At 37.6% G+C, this 21,307-nt stretch overlaps 1 protein-coding gene across 4 annotated transcripts in view; it reads left to right on the top strand.

Moving 5' to 3' along the window:
• The window catches only part of BCKDHB (branched chain keto acid dehydrogenase E1 subunit beta), a 117,210-nt gene that overhangs the window by 40,121 nt on the left and 55,782 nt on the right, over positions 1 to 21,307 (top strand). For all 4 annotated transcript variants that reach the window (XR_009726266.1, XM_061358370.1, XM_061358371.1 and 1 more), the window contains exon 8: positions 1,544 to 1,654. Coding sequence is in view for 3 of the 4 variants with exons in the window: in XM_061358370.1 (XP_061214354.1) it covers positions 1,544 to 1,654 (111 nt within the window). In the remaining variant the exon portion in view is untranslated. The remainder of the gene's footprint in view (positions 1 to 1,543; positions 1,655 to 21,307) is intronic.

Here is a 21,307-nt window from a genome sequence, read left to right as displayed (position 1 = left end):
GGACACCTTCCACTAGACCCAGGTTACTCAAAGCCCCAAGCAGCCTGGCCTTGACCAATGCCAGGGATGGGGCAGCCACAACTTCTCTGGGCAACCTGTGCCAGTGCCTCAGCACTCTCACAGTGAAGATTTTTTTGCTAATGACTAATCTAAATCTATAATTTTGCAGCATAAAACTATTCCCGTTGTCCTAAAAATCCTGTTTCAGCATAAATTTTTGCTCTGTGTAGAAATTAATACTTCTCTTTGACCATCAGACGCCTGACACTGTCTGACTGTGTCCATTCTGTTAAAATCTGTGGCCTTCCAGGTCAAGATGACCTCCATCCAAATTGCTTTTTGGGGACGGTCCTTGGCCTCCAACGTCTTATGTATGTGTAGAAGCTGCTCGATGTGGGTCATCTGCCTGAGTCCAAACCTGTATTATTAGATGTTCTAACACTGAGGAAAATACCAGTTTATTTACGCTATCATCTGGAAAAGTTCTTTTTTACCCCTATATCTCATGGGCAAATACTTTTTGCAGAGGTAATTGTGGAGGGTAATCTGAGTTGTTATAACAGTTGTTACTTTCCATGTTGCAGCATTTGCTTTCTAGTGTTTGTTTTAGGGAAGCCAATGTTTACAATATGTTTTGCTTTAAAGTGTATAACATAATGTCAGGGTACAATTTTAGATGTATGTAGTATTGCTTTCTCTTCTTTTCATATCATAATGTCTTATGAAAAGGGTGCTGATAGATGTGGGTTATTTTACATCTACATTGATGCACTTATGTACGCTGCTAAATGCATTCCTTGACTGGTGGATAGTAAACAACATATATTCTAATTCAGTACATGCCTCTTGCTAGAGGGGAATACTTTTTTGTTTTAGTAAAATGTTAATTATAATAGATAATGTAACATTTGTAATGTTGTTGTTAAACTGTGTTATTTATTAATTAAAAGACCAGTGAATGGCCATGTTGTCAAATTGCCATGTTATGACTGTAGGGGTTGTGACTGGATGTTTACAGCTAATTTTTTTTTATGTAGTACTTACTATCTCTCCTAACTTTTAATAACATAATGCTTTAGAGATGATCACTTGGTAATCTATTGCATTTTCAGTAGATTATAGTAAGTGCAGAATGCTTTTCTTGCAGGATTCCATGCTACTGCTACATAAAAATACATTGATATATCTGATATATCTGTGTCTTAGCTTAATTGCAGTCTTAAAAACCCCTTATCCTGAACCAGAGACTGACTAGAAATATAAAATAGTGATACTGATCACTGCAATATACTTTTCTAGATAGCAAGTTTTGTTTTCAGTGATTCTTCATTGAAGTTAGTTCTTGAAGTGCTCTTAAAATACTAGGAATAAGGAATAAATAAGAATGAACTAAATAATAAATGCTTATTAGATTACCAAATAAAAGCATTTGTGCTGCAAATGGAGGCATTGTGTTAAGTGATTGCTTGTATTCAGTATGCATAGCTGAGAAAATCTTAAACAAATGAAATGTTTACTTGGTGATAATACATTGCCTTTTCAGGTACATGTGATCAAAGAAGTGGCAGCAATGGCTCAAGAAAAGCTTGGTGTGTCCTGTGAAGTTATTGATCTGAGGACCATATTACCCTGGGATACAGAGACCATTTGCAAGGTAAGCAAATGATGCATGTTAATTTAAAAACACAACAAACCAAAAATCCCCATGAATAACAATTTAAATGTAAATAATGATGACCTTGTTCTTTAATTTTTTTTTAAAGGCCTACATTTTGTCCTCTTGTGTATGTTGGTCTGTATTGTCTGTTCTGAAGAGTAAGTACACATTATATGGACCAAATATTTGCTTTAGCATTGAAAGAGCATTATGTTTCAGGGTTCAAAATAGTGTTAGAAGACATTCTCTTTGCATTGAAATAAAGAGCAGGATTTAATCAGTCTTGTGCTTGAAAACTGCATTTCCACGATTTCTGGTTCTTTCTGAAATCTTTGCTGTTTTGGGTCTGAAGAGATCAAGTGAGATCTTTATATTTTATTCCCTGATGTTTTATACCAAACCTTTTTCTAGTTTTAGGTCTGTAATAATGTGCTTTAGTTTTGTTTATCCATATTTCACAAAACCCAACAACAGCAAAACCAAATTGGAGATCATTAAAGCAAATCCTTGTACCTGGAAAATTTGATTTGCCCCTTCCTGATTATTGTCTTTTTTTCTGTTTTCCTGAATTAGAATTAGGGTTTGGTGTTGTTTTTTTTTTTTTTTGGTGCATTTACAATCCCTATAATCTTCCTCCCCCCCTTAATTTTTCACTTACCCATGTGATGATGTACTTTTAACATTATAGCTATATGAATAAACTTAGATTTTGCAAAATAAATGTTAGTATTACTGCTTTGTGACCACTCTTATAGCTAGGTCTTTTCCGTAGCTACCTCATGAAAATTAGTCTCAAGTCTCTTCCATGAAAAGACTTTTTACCAAGCTACTTGAGAACTGTAGGAGAAGAAAAGCCACCTGGCTGCCATCCAGCAACACAAATGCTAGTGAACGTGATTTTGGACTGCGTTGCTCCAAAAGGTTCTGCAGGAGTTGTTGTCTCTGGTTATTTACGGCGTTAACAATTAGAGATTAGAGCATAGCCAAAGTTTTACTCCTTACTTTGTTAATGGCTCCCTTGATTTAAGCTTGGACAAGTTGTGTGGGTTAGCAGAATGCTTGCTGCTCCTGATGGAGCTGCAAGTTTCCTTCAGCTGGCAAATCCACAGTCCTACAGGAGTGCGACTAACAACTCATTGTGTCCTAATTCAGTCTCTGTACACTAGCTCATTTTATGCCGCCGATCAAATCACTTTGAAACTTGAGAGATGTTTGCAATTTGGTTAGTTAAGGCCTAGTAACTTTAGCATACTGAGGTAAAACAACATAGGTAATGGGATGACCAATGGGCTTGAAAAAGATGTGGTTTCATCAAATACCTTCTCTGCTTGCAGTTTATAATTTAAGACAAAAAGCTACAATATCTACTGCTAAATCGATTTCTACATATGTTTAAATAGGACAGACTAGACACACCTTACTGACACACTCTCTCTATGTAGAATATCTTGATCATATGTTTTGCCATTCTGTAGTTGCTCAGTAAGGGGCTTGCTCTTGGTAAGGTAAAGTATAAACAGATTAAGTGTGATAAAGGGAAAGATAAGCCATTGGTCTGCTACTCTATAGTAAGGCTTGTACTTCTCCATGGTATTAATTTTACTGTTATATTCGTCTGAGGGGCTGCCAGTCAGGCTAGATGGAGCAGATTATGGGAGGAAAGATCCATCTTGGGCGTCCACTATTGGCAACGTCTTATTGTCCGGTTATGGATGTGTAACAAATTGTGTACTTGCATACATAGCTATGTGTTGCCTCATATAAATCTGATCTTTTCAATTGAAGTGTTTTCAATGTTTGTTTGCAGTGTATTTCACATTACTTGGATGTACTAGTTGTAAAAATGCAATGTGTTCAGTTGTCATCAATAAGAAGAGAATCTTTGGCAGTAATAAATCCTTTATAATCCATTATGAAGAAGTAAAGTTATTCCTATTTTCTTTCTTTTTTTTAGCAGAGTTTTTTCCCACTCTGTAAAAATTTGAGTTGACATTCTATGAAAACAAAGTATCTCTTTGAAGAGCCATTAAGTCTGTTTTGTTGGACTGGACCTGCACTGAAATGCTGTCAGGAAAAAACACAGCTGTGCTTAGGTACTGCAGAGCTTTAGTTATACAATGTTTTGTAAATCTGTACATTAAAAATAGATATTCTGTGAAGACTTTCAGCTTATGTTCCATCCTGAACCTCTTTTAAGGTAACTGTGGCATAAATAGAATGATGGAACAGATAAACCTGTTGCTTTAAATCTGCTAATGAGTTTACTATTAAGAATTGTAAGAGAGTTATTTCAAGAGAAATAAAGTGCACATGGCTAGGCAGCTCTTCAATAATACCAGATAGTGAATGTTTTTAGCATTGATCTTATGTAAGTGTGTCTGCAGGCTGCCCAGTCTGGTGGGAAAAATGTTAAATTATCTACTTCTGTAGGTCTTGTATGTTTTTCTCAGTTGAAAATAATTAGTGTTTTGCATTTGGTACTATGCAACACTTAACTTTTAACCTAATTTGCCTCCTAGACAGCCAGCATAAATAGAAGGATGGAAACTATAGCTGTAGCTACTTGCTGTAGCCCCAGAGGAGCTGCTTGATGTAGCTGTTGCAGATGACAGTGGCTTATGGGTCAGCTCTGGTGATGGGACTTGTTATTTTCTTTCTGAGATGCCAATGTGAAAGACCAAGAGAGCAGTACAAAAGTTGGCCATGCCAGAGAAAGTGCTCTGCTCTCCATTGGTCTAGTTAAGTTCTTTTTGGGCCTCTTAAATGATAATGGGATTGCTTTTACTTTTGTCCAGCCAATAAGCAAATCATCAGCTGTTACAGGCTGTCCTTTGCCTTAGATGATTACTTATGTCAGCCTCCATAAATCTGAGGAAAAGTCTTTATGTTTTTCTTTGTCTTATATATATGTTTGAGATATATCTATCATCTCGTTATCCTCTGAATGCAGAGGAAAAGGATGGTTTGTGTGATACACTGCAACCTTATTGCTGTTCTGCTGGTGCTGGGGTGCATAGTCCTCTGCCGGTGGGAGTCTGTGCTGCAGTCTTGTCAGGGAGCAGGACTTGGGATTTTTACATAAAGATACATCTCTCAGTTTTGACAGCTGTGGTGTAGGCAAGAAGGAGGGTAGCCTGAAATGGTTAGGCCTTTGGAGCTGAGCAGTAATGTCCAAATTTTCACTGCAAATCTAACTGCTAAGCCTGCTGTCTGTAGCTGTTGCTATATAGAAAATTACATCATCAAAATAGTTATTTCATAAATTTGAGAAGTTATTATTTACAGCTGCCACCGAGGCCTCTTTAGCCAAGTTAATCAGCTGCTTTGTCTTTCCATTGCTCTTGTGTATTCATTAATGTATAGCTCTGAAACATAAATGTAAATAATAACTTATAGTGAACATAAATAAAAATGTATGCCTAATTTTAATAATATTTTCTTTGTGTTTTAAAGATTTTTGATATTATGCTTAGTTTTGAAATAGGTTAGCATTTGTCATCTGTGAGACAAGTAGATGAAGGTGCACCTCCTTGTAGCAGACTGCCATGGGCTTTGAATGGATTCCACGATTAACTAAAAACTTCTCACTGGTACAATTACCAGTGAGAAGTTACCGCTGAGACCCCGGATGAAGATAGGTCAACGGAGCGGTCTGCCTTAGTTGATGAGGAATGGGTTAAAGACCAGTTGAGCAATCTGGATATCCATAAATCCATGGGTCCAGATGGGATGCACCAGCGGGTGCTGAGGGAACTGGCTGAGGTCATTGCTAGACCGCTCTCCATCATCTTTACCAAGTCTTGGGAAACGGGAGAGGTGCCTGAGGACTGGAGGAAAGCAAATGTCACTCCTGTCTTCAAAAAGGGCAAGAAGGAGGACCCGGGTAACTATAGACCGGTTAGCCTCACCTCCGTGCCTGGGAAAGTGATGGAACACCTTATCCTTGGTGCCATCTTAAGGCATATCAAGGATAAGAGGGTTATGAGGGGCAGTCAACATGGCTTCACCAAGGGGAAGTCGTGCTTGACCAATCTTGTAGCCTTTTATGAGGAAATAACGCGGTGGATGGATGATGGTAGAGCGGTGGATGTGGTCTACCCTGACTTCAGCAAAGCGTTTGACACGGTCTCCCACAGCATCCTTGCGGCTAAATTGAGGAAGTGTGGTCTGGATGATCGGGTAGTGAGGTGGACTGTGAACTGGCTGAAGGAGAGAAGCCAGAGAGTTGTAGTCTATGGGGCGGAGTCTAGTTGGAGGCCTGTATCTAGTGGAGTGCCTCAAGGGTCGGTACTGGGACCAGTATTATTTAATATATTCATCAATGATTTAGATGAGGGAATTGAGTGTACTATCAGCAAGTTTGCTGATGACACTAAGCTGGGAGGGGTGGCCGACACGCCAGAAGGCTGTGCTGCCATCCAGAGGGACCTGGACAGGCTGGAGAGCTGGGCAGGGAATAACTTGATGAAATATAACAAGGGAAAGTGTAGAGTCCTGCATCTGGGCAGGAACAACCCCAGGTTCCAGTATAGGCTGGGGAACGACCTGTTAGAGAGCAGTGTAGGGGAGAGGGACCTGGGGGTCCTGGTGGACGACAGGGTGACCATGAGCCAACACTGTGCCCTTGTGGCCAAGAAGGCCAATGGCATCCTGGGTGTATTAGAAGGGGGGTGGTTAGTAGGTCGAGAGAGGTCCTCCTTCCCCTCTACTCTGCCCTGGTGAGACCTCATCTGGAATATTGTGTCCACTTCTGGGCCCCTCAGTTTAAGAAGGACAGGGACCTGCTGGAGAGAGTCCAGCGCAGGGCAACTAAGATGATTAAGGGAGTGGAGCATCTCCCTTATGAGGAAAGACTGAGGGAGCTGGGTCTCTATAGTTTGGAGAAGAGGAGATTGAGGGGTGACCTTATTAGTGTATATAAATATATAAAGGGGGAGTGTCACGAGGATGGAGCCAGGCTCTTCTCAGTGGCAAACAATGAAAGGACAAGGGGTAATGGGTACAAATTGGAGCACAAGAGGTTCCACTTAAACCTGAGAAGAAACTTCTTCTCAGTGAGGGTGACGGAACACTGGAACAGGCTGCCCAGGGAGGTTGTGGAATCTCCTTCTTTGGAGACATTCAAGCCCCGCCTGGACACGTTCCTGTGTAACCTTATCTAGGTGTTCCTGCTCCGGCAGGGGGATTGGACTAGATGATCTTTTGAGGTCCCTTCCAATCTCTAACCTACTGTGATACTGTGATACAATTCCTGGGATAGGTAAATGTGCAAATAGGGGATTGATTTTTCTTTTGTCAGTTTTCAGATGTTTGAGTACTGAAGTTTGAGCTAGTTACAACAGCTATGACCTCCTGGGGGTCATTTGTCCCAGCTATTTCAGGAGCCTATTCTGGGGTGAGATAAATTTGCTTCTGGAAATGCCTTAGTTTAAAAGTTTGTTTTTCTTGCCTTAAAAAAGAAAAAAAAATAGAAAAGAAAAAGAAAAGTTAAGGGAGTCCTGTTGAGTGCAAAGTCAGGTGGGATAAATCACACCCTCATTGAAGGTGACACCTACTGCTGACAGAAAGGGTGTAAGTAGTTGGCCTGCTAAAAAATATCTGACACCTCTTTGCTAAAATAAAAAGAAAGAATCTCTGTGTATGTATATTTATATGCTTTTATGTAAGGCTTTATTACTATTTAACTTGGGAAAGCTTCTTGTGAAAAAAAGACATCATTCCCTATTAAAGGCAATAGATGCAAACAGTTCTTCGCCTCAGAAAATTTATCTAGTCTGCTTCATGATTCTCTAGCATTCTTAAAAAAATATTCCTTCTCTGGATCAAGATAAATCCCTGATTTCACAGGCTGACAGTTTAAAAAGATATACAGGAAATGGTTTAAGTCACTTAAATTAGTTTAGACCTGTATTTTATACATTGTTGTTTTTCATAGAAATCTAGACAGGTAAAAAGTTTGAACTACATAAAGTGTAGTATATTTCTTAGTTGTCTATATTCAATCTGAATTTGTCATTTTGAACATATTTCAAACTGCTGAAACTATGACTTCTGTGCGTATGTTATTTGATAGGCTCCTTGTGAAAGCTTGATATGTGGTGTCTCTTCTGAGATTTAGATTAGAGTTTTCATGTGCTTAGAAAAATAACTTCTGAAGTGACTATTTTTCTGAATTTTGTGAAGTGTTCATACAAGAGATTTTTTTATTATTTTTTTATTTTAATCCCTGTTTTTTTGTTTTCTTGTGCTGATGGCAAGGACTGGTTTAGGTTTGAGCTAGGGTGCTTGTATGTCATGATCACTTAAGGTTGGACTGTTCTTCTCAGAAGATTCAGATCACACTGAAAGTGTCAGTTGTTGAATCTTGCCAGAATCTGATACCTTTTGAGCTCTAAGGCCTTTTAATAAACCACAGCATTTTGAAGACAAAGATGGGAAGCCAAGACCTTTTAAAGAGTAACCTTCTTACAGGAGTGATCACATACCCATTTGTTTTCTCTCTTACTGTGGCTTGGTGCTTATTCTATGTGATTCAGTGTAATAACAGCAATAGAATATGAGCAGGCTGATCTCTCAATTTATCCTATAATTTGATAACAAGGTCACACCCCAGGGAGGTGGAAGATTGGAGTGGAGAGCCCTTGTGCTGACAAGGGATTGAATCTAAGTCTTGCTCCTCTTCAACACGTGCCCTTACTACCATCTCTAATTGAAGAGCTGATTACCTGATGAGCTTTTGTCCGCAGGGCCATGATCCTTTGCTGTCAGGTCAATGTTAGCAGGTTATCAGCATGCTGAAAGCACACTTCAGTCTCTGAAGGATATAATTTATTGTGGTTGCTTAAGCAGTGGGTCCTAAAAGGCCGTGTGTATGAACTGTGTGTTTATGTTCTTAAGTAAGCCTTTCATCATGCTTTAGTTGAGAAGCACGGGTCTACTGCACACTTGATGCAATAGGTGTCATATCTTCCTGTCTTTGTGATCTGGTTTTGTGCCCATCTCGGGTTGCTTTTTGCTCTCTTCATATAACATTATAATGTAATTTCATGTACTGTGAGATACCTGGGTGGTTACATGTAATTATTTTAGGTTACATGTAGTTATTTTGACTTTAGCAGGTTTTTTGAACTTTTTTTTAATACATTTTTGCTTAGTCACCATAGCCACTTAGTTCAGCCACATGGAAGAAATGCAAGATCTTAGTAGTGTAATACAGCTGTCCTTATTTGTAGATCTGTTCTAAAAGGAAGAAAAATAGTTGTATTTATAATTCCTTTTTCATGATGGATGTTGGAGATTTCCCTTATGGAGGTGGGAGCTAGCCTTTTGCAAGGGAAGTCTATCAGCAGTTTATTTTTACCGAGTGTAGAAATAATTTTATGCACAGACTGATCTGTAATCTTTCTAAAAGCTTTCACAAGAAAAATTGAATGGGTTGTACAGATTGTATGTGCATAGAGCTGTGATGTAGTGTTTCTGAATGAGGCATAATGTTATTCTTTGTGCTTTAACTCTAGAGGATTGAATATAAACCCAACATCAACTCCTAAAATGTAGCTAAATAGATCAGCATAAAAACTGTGTCTTAGGGAAGTGACAGGAGGCTCTTCAAAAACAATGTGTTGCCTCTGCTGCCTCCTTAATAAACGTAACAGTGAAGGCTGTCTTTAGATTACTGAGCCTCTTGTCTGTATGTACATTCTCAAAGCACTATGTCGTTTCATGGACAAGTGAAAACTTTAGTAAGACCCTTGTTTACTTTGACTATCTTTGCTGATTTCTGACTAAAACTCTTTATTCCCTAGGGCTGGAGTATGAGCGATACAGTGGTTGTGATTCAGAGGAGTTAGCTGTCCACAGAGTGGGTTACTTTCTTTTGAGGGAGAGAATCCATGCCCTGTGCTTATTGTAACATCAGCATCCTGCATCTTTGTGTTTTATTCATGTATGAGGGAGCTAGGATCAGGAGTGATTTATCCTCTTTATGCCTTCAGCTGTAACCTTGAATATGTGAAACTCGTGCTTCTCAACATATGCTGCTCATAAAGAAACCTCTGCCTTGACCTCGTATCCTGGGCTGCATCAAGAGGAGTGTGACCAGCAGGTCGAAGGAGGTGATCCTGCCCCTTTATTCTGCTCTCGCGAGACCTCACTTGGAGTATTGTGTGCAGTTCTGGTGTCCTCAACATAAAAAGGACATGGATCTGTTGGAACAAGTCCAGAAGAGGGCCACGAGAATGATCAGGGACGAGAGCACCTCCCATATGAAGATAGGCTGAGAAAGTTGGGGCTGTTCAGCCTGGAGAAGAGAAGGCTGCGTGGAGACCTCATAGCAGCCTTCCAGTATCTGAAGGGGGCCTATAGGGATGCTGGGGATGGACTCTTCATTAGGGACTGTAGTGATAGGACAAGGTGTAATGGGGTCAAACTTAAACAGGGGAAGTTTAGATTGGATATAAGGAGGAAATTCTTTCCTATTAGGGTGGTGAGACAGTGGAATAGGTTGCCCAGGGAGGTTGTGAATGCTCTATCCCTGGGAGTGTTCAAGGCCAGGTTGGACGAGGCCTTGGGTGATATGGTTTAGTGTGAGGTGTCCCTGCCCATGGCAGGGGGTTGGAACTTGATGAGCTTAAGGTCCTTTCCAACCCTAACTATTCTATGATTCTATGACCATGCTCTGCTGGGTCCTCAGCTATTGCATGTGGATTCAGATGTGCATTTAGTGCAGGCACAGCGAAGGTGTCAGTTCCTACCCAAGCAGGTAACATTTTGCTACTGTTTGATTGATCAGCTGTGTTTTTACTGGAAGGTTAAGCTATCACGAAAGGTGCTGCTCAAGAAACTGAAACATGAGATGTATATGGAATATCTGTAAAATATTTTACTTTACAACCTACAAAACTGTTTAAAGATGTTTTTTCTCCCTTTGAGAAATCAAGTTTTCAGGCAAAACTTTTGTCCCTTTAACATGCTCAACAGATTTGCTTGGAAGCTTTGGAGAGTTTAGTCTGTGTGTATTTTTCTGGCTATGAACTGTTGGGTGGTGTGGTATTGATTAAAAGCCAATGGAACACTTCCCAGTGCTTCAGTGGTCACATTCAGAGTAAAATTATGTGATTGTAGTGGTTTTTATGTTGAAATGCATGTGTTACTGGAAGTAGGAAATCTATCTCGGGAATAAGCACTCTTAAGGGATTGTGTGAATTACTGTATTTTATTCCCCTGAATTGAGTTGAGCATGTTATTTAAACTTTAAATTGATTAGTATCAATTTGCCATTTTCACTTTTGCAAGGGAAAATTTGCCAATGCACATTTTTGTCTGTTGTATTATTTAAAAGGCAAGTATTGGCCACATATAATGATAAAGATTTGCATTTATTACCTAATTAGTCATCCTAACTTTCTGTGACCTGTTGCTACTGTAAGTGCAAAGGAATGCTGAGAACTATTCCTTTGTGACTTCATAATAAAAGCGCTGTAAAGTGAACTGCATCATTAAGGGCTTATGGGTTACTGTGAGCCTGGATAACTGAAATTTGCAAAGAAAAAGAAATAGTGGTGTCTCTGCAGAAGCATAGTCATGGGTTGACATTATCACCAATAGTAATTCTGAGGTTGCTTTTTCAGGAGGCTATAGCACAGCCGATTGAAGGGATGTATGTTCTTCTGGGCTCTTGGTGTTGCTTTGCTCTTCTGTAGGAAAGGTTCTACAGAGGTCAGAATAAATGCTCAACAGGCTGGGAAAAACGTTTGCTTTCTCACTGAAAAGAGCAACTCTGAGCAAAAGAGAAAGCAGCTGTAGTGAGAACTGGTGGGTACTACAGCACTGGGGAGCAGTGGCAAACTCTGCCTGTTTTCTATTTCTATTGACCCTATTTCTATTTCTATTAACCCTATTTGCAGAGAGCCATTACACACTGTAAAAATTACACTGTGTATTAGAGCTTTCTCCTTAATGCACAGATAGCATTTTTGTCAACTTTTGTCATCAGAGAGGTGGAATAATTGTCAGTAGTAGATCTTTGGTGTCTTATACTTAACTGGCAGCATGCTTTAGGAGATCAGTTGGTCTACCAGCTTGTTGTTCCCATTCTTTTAAGTTTACTTCATCTAATTGGACTGTGAATAAAGGAAAATCAAGATCAGTGAGCCTGATGTGGGTTTTTATGTATTAACTGCCCTCACCAGGCATTGAGCTGTACAACTGTAGCATAGGTATCTTGGAACCAGATTTGTGTTTCTTGGCTATCTGTTCTTGATCTTTTGCCATTTTACATATTGCTCCTTGAATTTCTTACTGAATGGATCTCATGCCTCTAAACCATTATTAAAGTTGTACTGCTTGCATGATGACATTTAACTTTGTCACTGTTTCCATAAGAAACTCCTGTCCTTTGGTCTTGTAGTTTCATGTTGCTACAGCGTGCTGTGGACTGTTGCTTGGCTTCCAGAAGCAGAACACTGGAACTGTGCTTGCAGGCAGTAATGTTAAAGTTATGATAATATATGTAACAATTTTAGAAAGCAATTACTCACATCTTTTGCTCTTCTATATTTCAGGAAAGCTTTGAATGGAAGCTTTTTTGTTTGTTCCCATGCATCTTGTTTTAGGGAAGTACTACAACACTGAGGCATTTGTGTATGTGTAGTTCTGTTTTCTTCTCCCTCCCAGTATGAAAATAGTTGTCAGTCTTTAAATTCCTGTGTCAGGTTTTCACTTATGTATTGGTAAGTGGTACTTGAAAAAGAGGCTAACTATTGAAAACCTTGATTAAATAAAAAAAGTCGTTTCTATGTAGTTTAATTACGTGTATAGGGCTGATACGGTCTGTGTATTTCTCATAAAACCTTTTCCCCTTTGCCCACAGCCATATTACAAGCTTCAAATTGAAAGGCATTTATTCACGTAAATGAATAGTGACATGTAGACTGTGTTTAGAAGTTATTTTATAGCTCTATAAATATATGGTAATAAAAATATGATAAATATATTTTATAGCTCCAATGTATGGGTTGTTTTTTTCTTTTCCATTGCAAGTGGTGCTGATTGGATTCTAATGGTACTTGGGGTGAAGTTTCACACTGGTGTGATAGTGTAATGCTTTGTATTTGTCTTATTGTGAGTATTTTTCTTCTTATGGTGAGCTTTCTGTGAAGGCAATCTGAAATTCTTGGAATATAAACATGGGCTGCAGAGATTGCCAAATGGAGGTGTTTGATTTTTTTTTTTCCTTTTTAAATTTAGTTTTTGAATAATGTGTGGTTTTTGTTTGTTTGTTTGGGGTTTGTGATTTTTTTTTTTTTGTGTATGTGTGTGTGGGGTTTTTTTTTTTTTCCTTTTTTTAAGATACTTACCAAAAGTCTTAGAGCTGTACCTAGTAGGAAGACAGGCTAAGTGCTGACCTGATAGATGTATTGATTAGGCTTAGTTTTCATTATGCTATTACCTTTTCCAGTGCTACTAATATAGAACTGGGCAAACCATTTACCTTCCCTCCTATCTTTTTTCTGTGCTAAAGAGCCTGAACTTATGGACTGCTTTCATTTTTGTTCTGCCACACAACAGTGCTCAGCAAAATTGAAGGGTTTCTTCTAAATAAACTCAATATATTCTATTATAACTTTTTCTGTTAATATGGAGTAATCCTAAAATCCCCCAAGCCTTGGAGATTTTTTAGCCTGTTTGCCTGTTTCCCCCTGCAAATCTGGTGAGTTGAATTAATGCATGAAATCAACATTATAGCTTGTGAGCTAGAGGTGCTGATGTTATATGGTTGTTTTGAAAGTTTATTTAATTTAAAAAAAGGTAAGATTTTGTTTATAAAATTTAGTTACAACAAAGAAGTCTTTAAGAGGGATTAGTTCAGGCTGTTTTGTCTTCAATGATAGAATGCGAAAGATAACATATAAGAAGAAAAACAGCCAGAAATTGTATTAGTAAAGTACGTCTTTAGCAATCTAAAATAACTTTGTTAAGCATTAGAATAATCTTTATCACTTTTTAAAATTGGGTGATGTGAGGGGAATTGATCATTCACCAAGAGAAGAGACTGCCAGTATTATAAATACTTACAGTGATATCATTTTCAGGTCACGAAATTAATTCTTTGTTCTGTTTGCACTCTATGTGAGGTGTTTATCCACTTGCCTGAGCAATAGTCTGTTTCAACTACAGTCACATTACTTAGATTAGTAGTGCAGTCTATTGGAAGTTGGGACTGTACTTGGGTTTTCTGTCTTGTAGCTGAAGACCTGCAATTGTTTACAGACGATGCTAATCAAACGTTCCAGATGAGAAAAACACCAAGTGGTAATTTAAAACTTCTTGGTTAGAGTGTAATGCTTGTGCTGTAAGTGTGCATGATTTTACCATCCAGCTGTGAAAAAAAGTATATTGCCAGTTTTGTTAAGTAACTGGGTCTGCAAATGACAAAACTTCAAAACCACTGTTTTGGTGTGTGTTCAAACATTGCCACTATGTACTAATGTATACTACATTATCTCTGGCATTTGTGGTGCATTGAGAGGCTCAATGCTTTTCTAACTAAACATTAGAAATGCAGGAGTATAGAAGAAGAGATTGTGATTTGCATTAGTCAAGTCTGACAAGTACTTTCTGGCACATGCTACTTAGGATATTTGGTTAGATATTTAATCTCTTTGTGCCATGATTTTACCATTTATAAAATATTTATAAATCTCTCCTTTTTCCTATGTTGTGTAATGCAGATACATAGTTTCATAGTTTTGGGCTTCCAGTAGCTTTTAAAGATTTAGATACTTTGTCTAATGTTCTTGAACACGCATATAGTCACTTAGTCCCTTTTTCCAGTTTTCTGAATTCTGCATGCCAGCTGTTTAATATCTGCTTTACTGATTCCCCTTTGAGGAAAATAAGTGACATCAAAGGCTGAGAAACAGTTTCTCTCTAAAATTATATTTTATTCTAAACAATTTTACCTGAGAAATCTAGATACTGTGATGAATCCGCTCATGAAAACCTTTCTGCAAAAACAGAGCTCTAAAGAATATCAGAGAGCACAGATTTTGTTACTGAACAGTAAATAGATGAGCTTCTGTGGATGGGAGTGTACAGTGGTTTTCTGTAAGCAAATGCAAATGTTGCTCAGAGTAGGAAAACGGTAAGAACAGTAACCACATTTTGTTTACCACCTACAGTGCTGGGTAACTGGTCTTCCCTCTAGCCTTTCCACTGCCAAACTAAGTTTTATAAAGATCCATAACAGATTGATAGCTCTGATAAATATTTTTCTTTGAGTATGTATTGTCACTCTTGTCAATACACTTAACAAGTTTGGCTGTGCTTTTTTATTGTTGTGCTCTGAGATGTACAAAGCTTCTTGGTATTTCAAGGGATCCGTGTGTAGTATTTTTTCTCTCTGGTCCTTGCATATGTAGGGTATGTAAAAGGAGAGATCTCTACAGGCATTTAAATGATTACAGTGATACCGAATTAATTTCTGACTCAGTGCTCAAGGCAAGGCTGAACAGGGCTTTGAGCAACCTGGTCTAGTGGGAGGTGTCCCTTCCCATGGCAAGGGGGTTGGAACTGGGTGATCTCAAGGTCCTTTCCTAACCATTCTATGGTTCTATTCGTTAGCACTGTATTAGGAAATCAAAGCTTCAGACAAGAAAGGCTCATGTGCACCATGTATGGTTCTTACACCAACTTCATGGTTTTCTGTTTGCATCATATCTGCTATAGAACGTAAAGATTTCCTTAGGGATTGGGAGAAAAATCTTCCTGTGACACTTGATCTAATGCTATCACATTTCAAAGTGTTTAGAGTAAACACTGTGTCTCAGATATGTTAATAATACATAATGAGCAGAAAGAGTGAACAAAGACTTTATTCAGCAGTATTCAGAACTTTGAAATAAATGTTTTACTAGCTTTGACTATTCTGTCACATACAAACATATCTTTTAAGTTGTTGCTTTAAGTGGAAAATTCTATTTTCTGTGCATCATTGACTACAAGAAATGAGAGTTGGTTCTTTGAGGAGCAGACGATAAATAGATATGGAATATTATGAACTCTAAATGCTGATAATTTGTTCATGTTGACGACTTTTTGATGCTGTGGTGATCAGTACAATGGAAAAAATGTATATCAGTTAATGGAAGCAGGCTGTTTTTCTCAGGTTACTTTCACGTTTTTTTTCAGCTCATAGAATCATAGACTAGAATCATAGAAGAGTTAGGGTTGGAAAGGACCTTAAGATCATCTAATTCCAACCTCCCTGCCACGGGCAGGGACACCTCTCATCGAGAAAGGCTATTTAAAAGTAAAATGTTTCTTGGTTTATAGATAGACTTTCTTTTTTGTACATTTTAAAATCACTCTAAGTAGTGATTTGTGGGCTGATACTTGAATATCTTAAAAGATTCAATGAAGCAATTAAAGGTAGCTTTATTGTATGTCAAGGTCTGTCTCAAACATGAAGCTTGATTTGGTGTCTGTCATTGAAGAGGCTTCCATTGACGTCAATGAAAAATGCATATATTTTGTGTCAGCTTCTAGGTCAATTTGTATGCTACTACTTCATTGTTCTGTGCTAATTCATCAAGTGTCATTGGCTTACTGGTGCTCTAAGTAGCGTGTTACTTGTCCACAAAGACCATTAAACTTAATGGAAATGGAGAATAAATTTAATTGAGTATAAATAGAACTAAAAGGCACATGATTAACCTTTTAAATGTCTTTGGCATTGGGAAGAGTTCTTAATGTAATGTAATGTTTTTATTAGTTCTAGCTTGAATATCAAGACACATTGATGGAACAGGCTGCATGATTTTAATAGTAGCATTTGCCAGAAAATAGATTAATAGGTTGTGAAACTCAAGTTTATTTGTAAAGGAAATATTGCCAAATCTCAACCTTTGTTTACATCATGACTCAGTCTATATAAATTTGTAGTTTTTACTGAATTGAATGGGATGCTTCAAAAAGATCAAAGTGAAGTTACTGTAGTAGAAGCAAAAGAGATGTTACTTAAATAGAAAATAACTATTGTTTCATGTTTCATGGTATTTTAATGTAAAATTAAATTAAATGTTACAGGCATATTACTGGGTGATAGCTCTGTGTTAATTATTTAAAAATCCCAACAACATAGTAGAAATGTTCTGTGAAATGGAAACCTGAAAAAAACCCCACCAACCAGAGAACTCTCAGTTCTAAATGGCTGCCTAGACAGAAGGTAGCAAAAAACCCCACAGCTTATTGGTGCTTCCTGGTTGCAGAAAGAGCTGTGGGAAAGATAGTGTTAAGTGCAGTTTATCTTTTACTGGGTTACTAAATTAGTAAGAGTACTAATCTCACTCACCCAGAGACACCGATTCTTACCAAGCTTGCAGGAACTTAATATGTTTAAGACTTTCATTTGGCTGCAAAATGGCTGTCAGGAGACTGACAAATGGGCAGGAAAAGATCAGGTTGCAGAACCCTCATTTCCTTGGGCAACAGGCTGAAAATGAATATATACTTCAAATGACTATTCATTCCTCCGTAAGTTGAAGTAGGTCAGATACTGAGTGTGTGTAACTGATGGAAAAGAACGGAGATCAGAGAAGAAATGAAGATTGCTTAGATGGTTTTAATGAAGAGGGAACAAAAAAATTGAAGGGATTGTAAGACAAAATATAGCACTGGAAGAATGAAAGGGGGAGTTGGTTGTTGCTTTAGAAAAATTAATTTAAATGGGAAGTAGTGTTCAGAAGAACATTAACAAGGGATACAGTAATTTTAAAAATATAGGTTTATAATATATTTGCCACAAAGTTCTGTAAACCAGATGTATTATTTAAATATTCATCACATCCACCTGCTAATGCTTATTTTTGAAAGGAGTCAAAAATGGCACAGGTCTTCTTTTCAGACATCTCCTTGACTATCTTGCTCTACTTCATATTTTTCTTAGATTATGTCATGATTATTTTGCTCAGTCTTTCCATTGTATTGCCTCATGCTTTCCTGTATAATCTGTGTTAGTAATTCAGATGCTAAATCCAATGAATCCTCAGCAGAAGTGGGTTCAACAGCTGCAGTGAAACAGATCTATTTGTCCTGAGCTGTATGAATTTGTGCTACCAGACTTGAAGTACAGGAAATAAAAAAGAAGCAACTGCTGGATGCATAAATGCTGAAGCTCCTGCTTTCTATGGAGTTTTAGTGCTTGTTCAGATTATAAAATGCACTTGCTTTTCCCATTGAGCATATATACGGTAGTCTTCCTTGGTGTGATTCTTTATCATTTGAAAAAGACGGTTGCTGATATGAAAATTGTCAACAAAATGGTTCTCCCCTTACAATTGAAAGACATCTTCACAGATGTTTATTGGTGTCTAGAAGCTTATTGATGTTCCCTTCCGTGTCTAAAACACGTAGTGGACATATGGCAACTAGAAAACACTGTGTTAGGTCTGACTTCATTGTTTTTGCCAAAATTTGGATATACGAAAGTTTGAAGATCTAGAACAACCTTTTTTAAACACCTGTGTCTCTTTTTTGGTTGAGAAATCTTGTTTTAAATCAGGCTAATAGTGGACTTCTGTGTCCTGAACAAAGTCTTGCTGCTGTCCTGGTCATGCTAGAACTCCAGTATGAAACAGAGTGAAGAACAGACAAGTGTTATGCCACTTTTCTCTGTTCCTTTTACATACCTTCCAGAATCCAGATCTATTCTGCATCTTGGCATCTCTCTTGCCTTGGCCTTTTCTTTTTTCCTGCTGTTCATTTCTTCATTTAGATTTCTGCACTTCTCATTTTCCAGAATTCAGGTTTTTCTTCTGTTCTGCATTTACGTTCTTTTATTTTTGTTACAGTTTTTTATCTTCATTTACGGCTTTTAAGAAACATCAGTTTAATTTTAATCTTTCTATTTGGAAAATAGAGTGCCCAGGTGGTAAATGACAGGTTAATTGCAGTAAATTGCAGGTTGTCTTGTGTGTATCTCCTGTTGTTCTAACTGCTGGCTTTCAATCACATTCTGCACTGTAATGACTTGATAGCCTTTGTACGAGAAGATATGTGTAACTTGCCATATACTTTTTTTCATTACAGTTTTAATGTAATTGTACCTGTGACTATTAATAAACAATATGTCCATAATTTCTGAAAGGCAAAAGGAGGGCTAGTTAATCTAAGATTTAAATATTAATTTATTAATAGAATTGTAACTTCTGAGACTTAAAATAAATGTTAGTTTTGAGCGTGAGTATAGAAAAACTGAAGAAGCAAGATAATTTATGAAGAGTACTTTGAATGTTTAACAGTGTAATTTAAATGGTAAGGGAATGAAAAGCCTCAGAAGAAGACTTTGTGGTATGTCAACTGAATGTTGTAATGCCACACAAACTTGAAGGGGGTCTTATATGTCCATGATGATTTCTAGGATGAAAAGGATCTCTTTAGTGAAAAGGATCTGTTTAGTGCAGCATTGTCTTGCTGTATTTGCCAATACTTGCTACTTTTGCTTCCATTAGTAGGGAATTAAAAAGTAGTTTTGAGGGGAGGGAAGGACAAATTTGTCCGTGGTCTGTTATTAACTACTGGTCGGACTGGTGAAGTTTGGAGGCTGCTGCTGAACCTCTTGGTTTCTGAAATCTTTACTATTAAGTTTTATGTTTTAGGCTACACACTCAGAAATTGTTTATATAGATGTATTTAATTGTTGTTAACTAGCCAAATACGGTTCAAAGTATTGAGGAATTATGAATCACCAGTCTAGCAGATTCATGAATATTTTACATCAATTCAGTTGCCTTTATACTTAAAAAGATCATTTAAGGAATCTGTTCGTAATTATTTCAGACAATGAGCAAGAGATTTAGAGGCATTTGGTCAAAAGAAGCTATTTTTCCTATTCATGTTACGTATTTCAGTAATGTTACCCAGGTTGTATGTGGTGTTCTCAGAAATAAACAGGGAGTCCTTGCACCAGATTAAATATTCTCACTGTTAACAAGAGTTTCTGGCATCAGAAAACAACAGATGTGAAAAAGTGGAGGACAAGAATGCAATAAAAATCAGCATAGTGTAAGGAAGTGATAAGAAGAGCCAGGTGAGTTTTATTTTCAAATTTGCTATTGAGTTCTGAATCAGTTTTCTTTCCCAAACAATTGATTCCAGTGCATATGGAGCAATTTATCTTAAGGCTATTAAGGGGTCATGCTATGAAATTCCAGAAGTAATTTTTCTTTGCCTATCTCTTACTGAAGTTAGTTAGTATGTTCCTAAATATTTTTAGGTTAAGCAGGAGTATCTATCTGCACTAAATGAAACTTTTCTCTATTGTCTCCACATTCTCTGACCATTATTAGCAGCTAATGTTTTCTTAGCAATTTACTGCTTTAGGATATATAGAATGGTGTTATAAAAGTATGACAAATGGTTTGATAGCAGCAAACTGAGGAAAAGTTCCATCCTGATTTGGATTTCAAAGTGGCAAGGTTTAACCAGTATGTTATACAACATCAGCATAATAGCATAAATTATGCAGTCCTGTCCCTTGGCACCACTGAAAAGAGCCTAGATCTGTCTTGTTTGCATCCTTCCTTTGGGTATGTATATACACTGGTGAGATCTCTTAATCCCGGTCACTTAGAAAAGTAAGTTTACTGCATGGCATTAGGAAGTTAGTTACTGGCTGATAGAATATCAGTTTAACACTTTTCTATGAAACACTATACCAAACAGTGTTGAGATGCATCCTGCTGTGTGTCATGTCTCTTTTATCTTTCCACAGGCTCGGCTATTTAAATTGAAAGTTGTTCTGGAGAAGAATCCTCTGCTACTCTGTATTTTTATGATGCCTAACACATTAGTAATCTGTTCTTGGTTCTTGGCTTTTCAGGAAGCTTATAAATCTCTGTTGAACATCTCTGCTATACCCAGACAATGCTGTGTAGGACATAAACGCCATCACTGTTTTATTACCTACTCTCTTCATTGCTTCTTAGGATGTTCTGCCTAGCTCTATAGCCAACCCTTGTGGCTTTGACTGTAATGTGTTAAACTTTTCAGGCTAGTTTGTATTACTTGTATGTTTGTTTTCATTTCTTACTATATCTCTGCTCCACTATCTTCACACTACGGCGTTATGTTTTCAGTGCTATGTAGGAAGAAGCCACGTTAGTATTTCAGAATTATTTTTGGCATTTATAGTGTAAAATGATACATATTGGAATAATAAACTCCTGGTGTGTTGAGGCAGTAAGTTTTATGATTGCGCTAACATTTTTCTGCAAGATGTTTTATATGTGCATTGCAGCTGTGGTCAAATTAGTTCTTTATGAACTGTTTCTGCCATATGTACATTCTAAACTGGGGAAAAGATCCATCCTGATGTGGGTTTCAAAGTGGCGAGGTTTAACCAGTATGTTACGCAACATTAGCCTAAGAGCTGATTTAGAATACAGCTCTGCTGTATTGAGATAGATGGGTCAGATAGCTGGGTCTTTACTGTGGGTCATCTCAGTGACAGCACTCAGACTTCTTAAAGATGCATACCTCCTGCTTCAGTGAGCACTCAGTTGCCTTTTTGTGATCAAATTTAGAAAAATTATGTAAATTCATAAAATAAAATATACATTTCATAAATGAGAATTCATAAAGAATTAACAA

Source organism: Neopsephotus bourkii, unplaced genomic scaffold, assembly GCF_033783945.1.
Source record: "Neopsephotus bourkii isolate Nb327-2 ecotype Australia unplaced genomic scaffold, CSIRO-AGI_Nbou_v1 NB_941, whole genome shotgun sequence".
Classification (NCBI taxonomy): domain Eukaryota; kingdom Metazoa; phylum Chordata; class Aves; order Psittaciformes; family Psittacidae; genus Neopsephotus; species Neopsephotus bourkii.
Note: the sequence above shows the minus strand (reverse complement) of the source record. Positions and strands in the feature narration are given on the sequence as shown.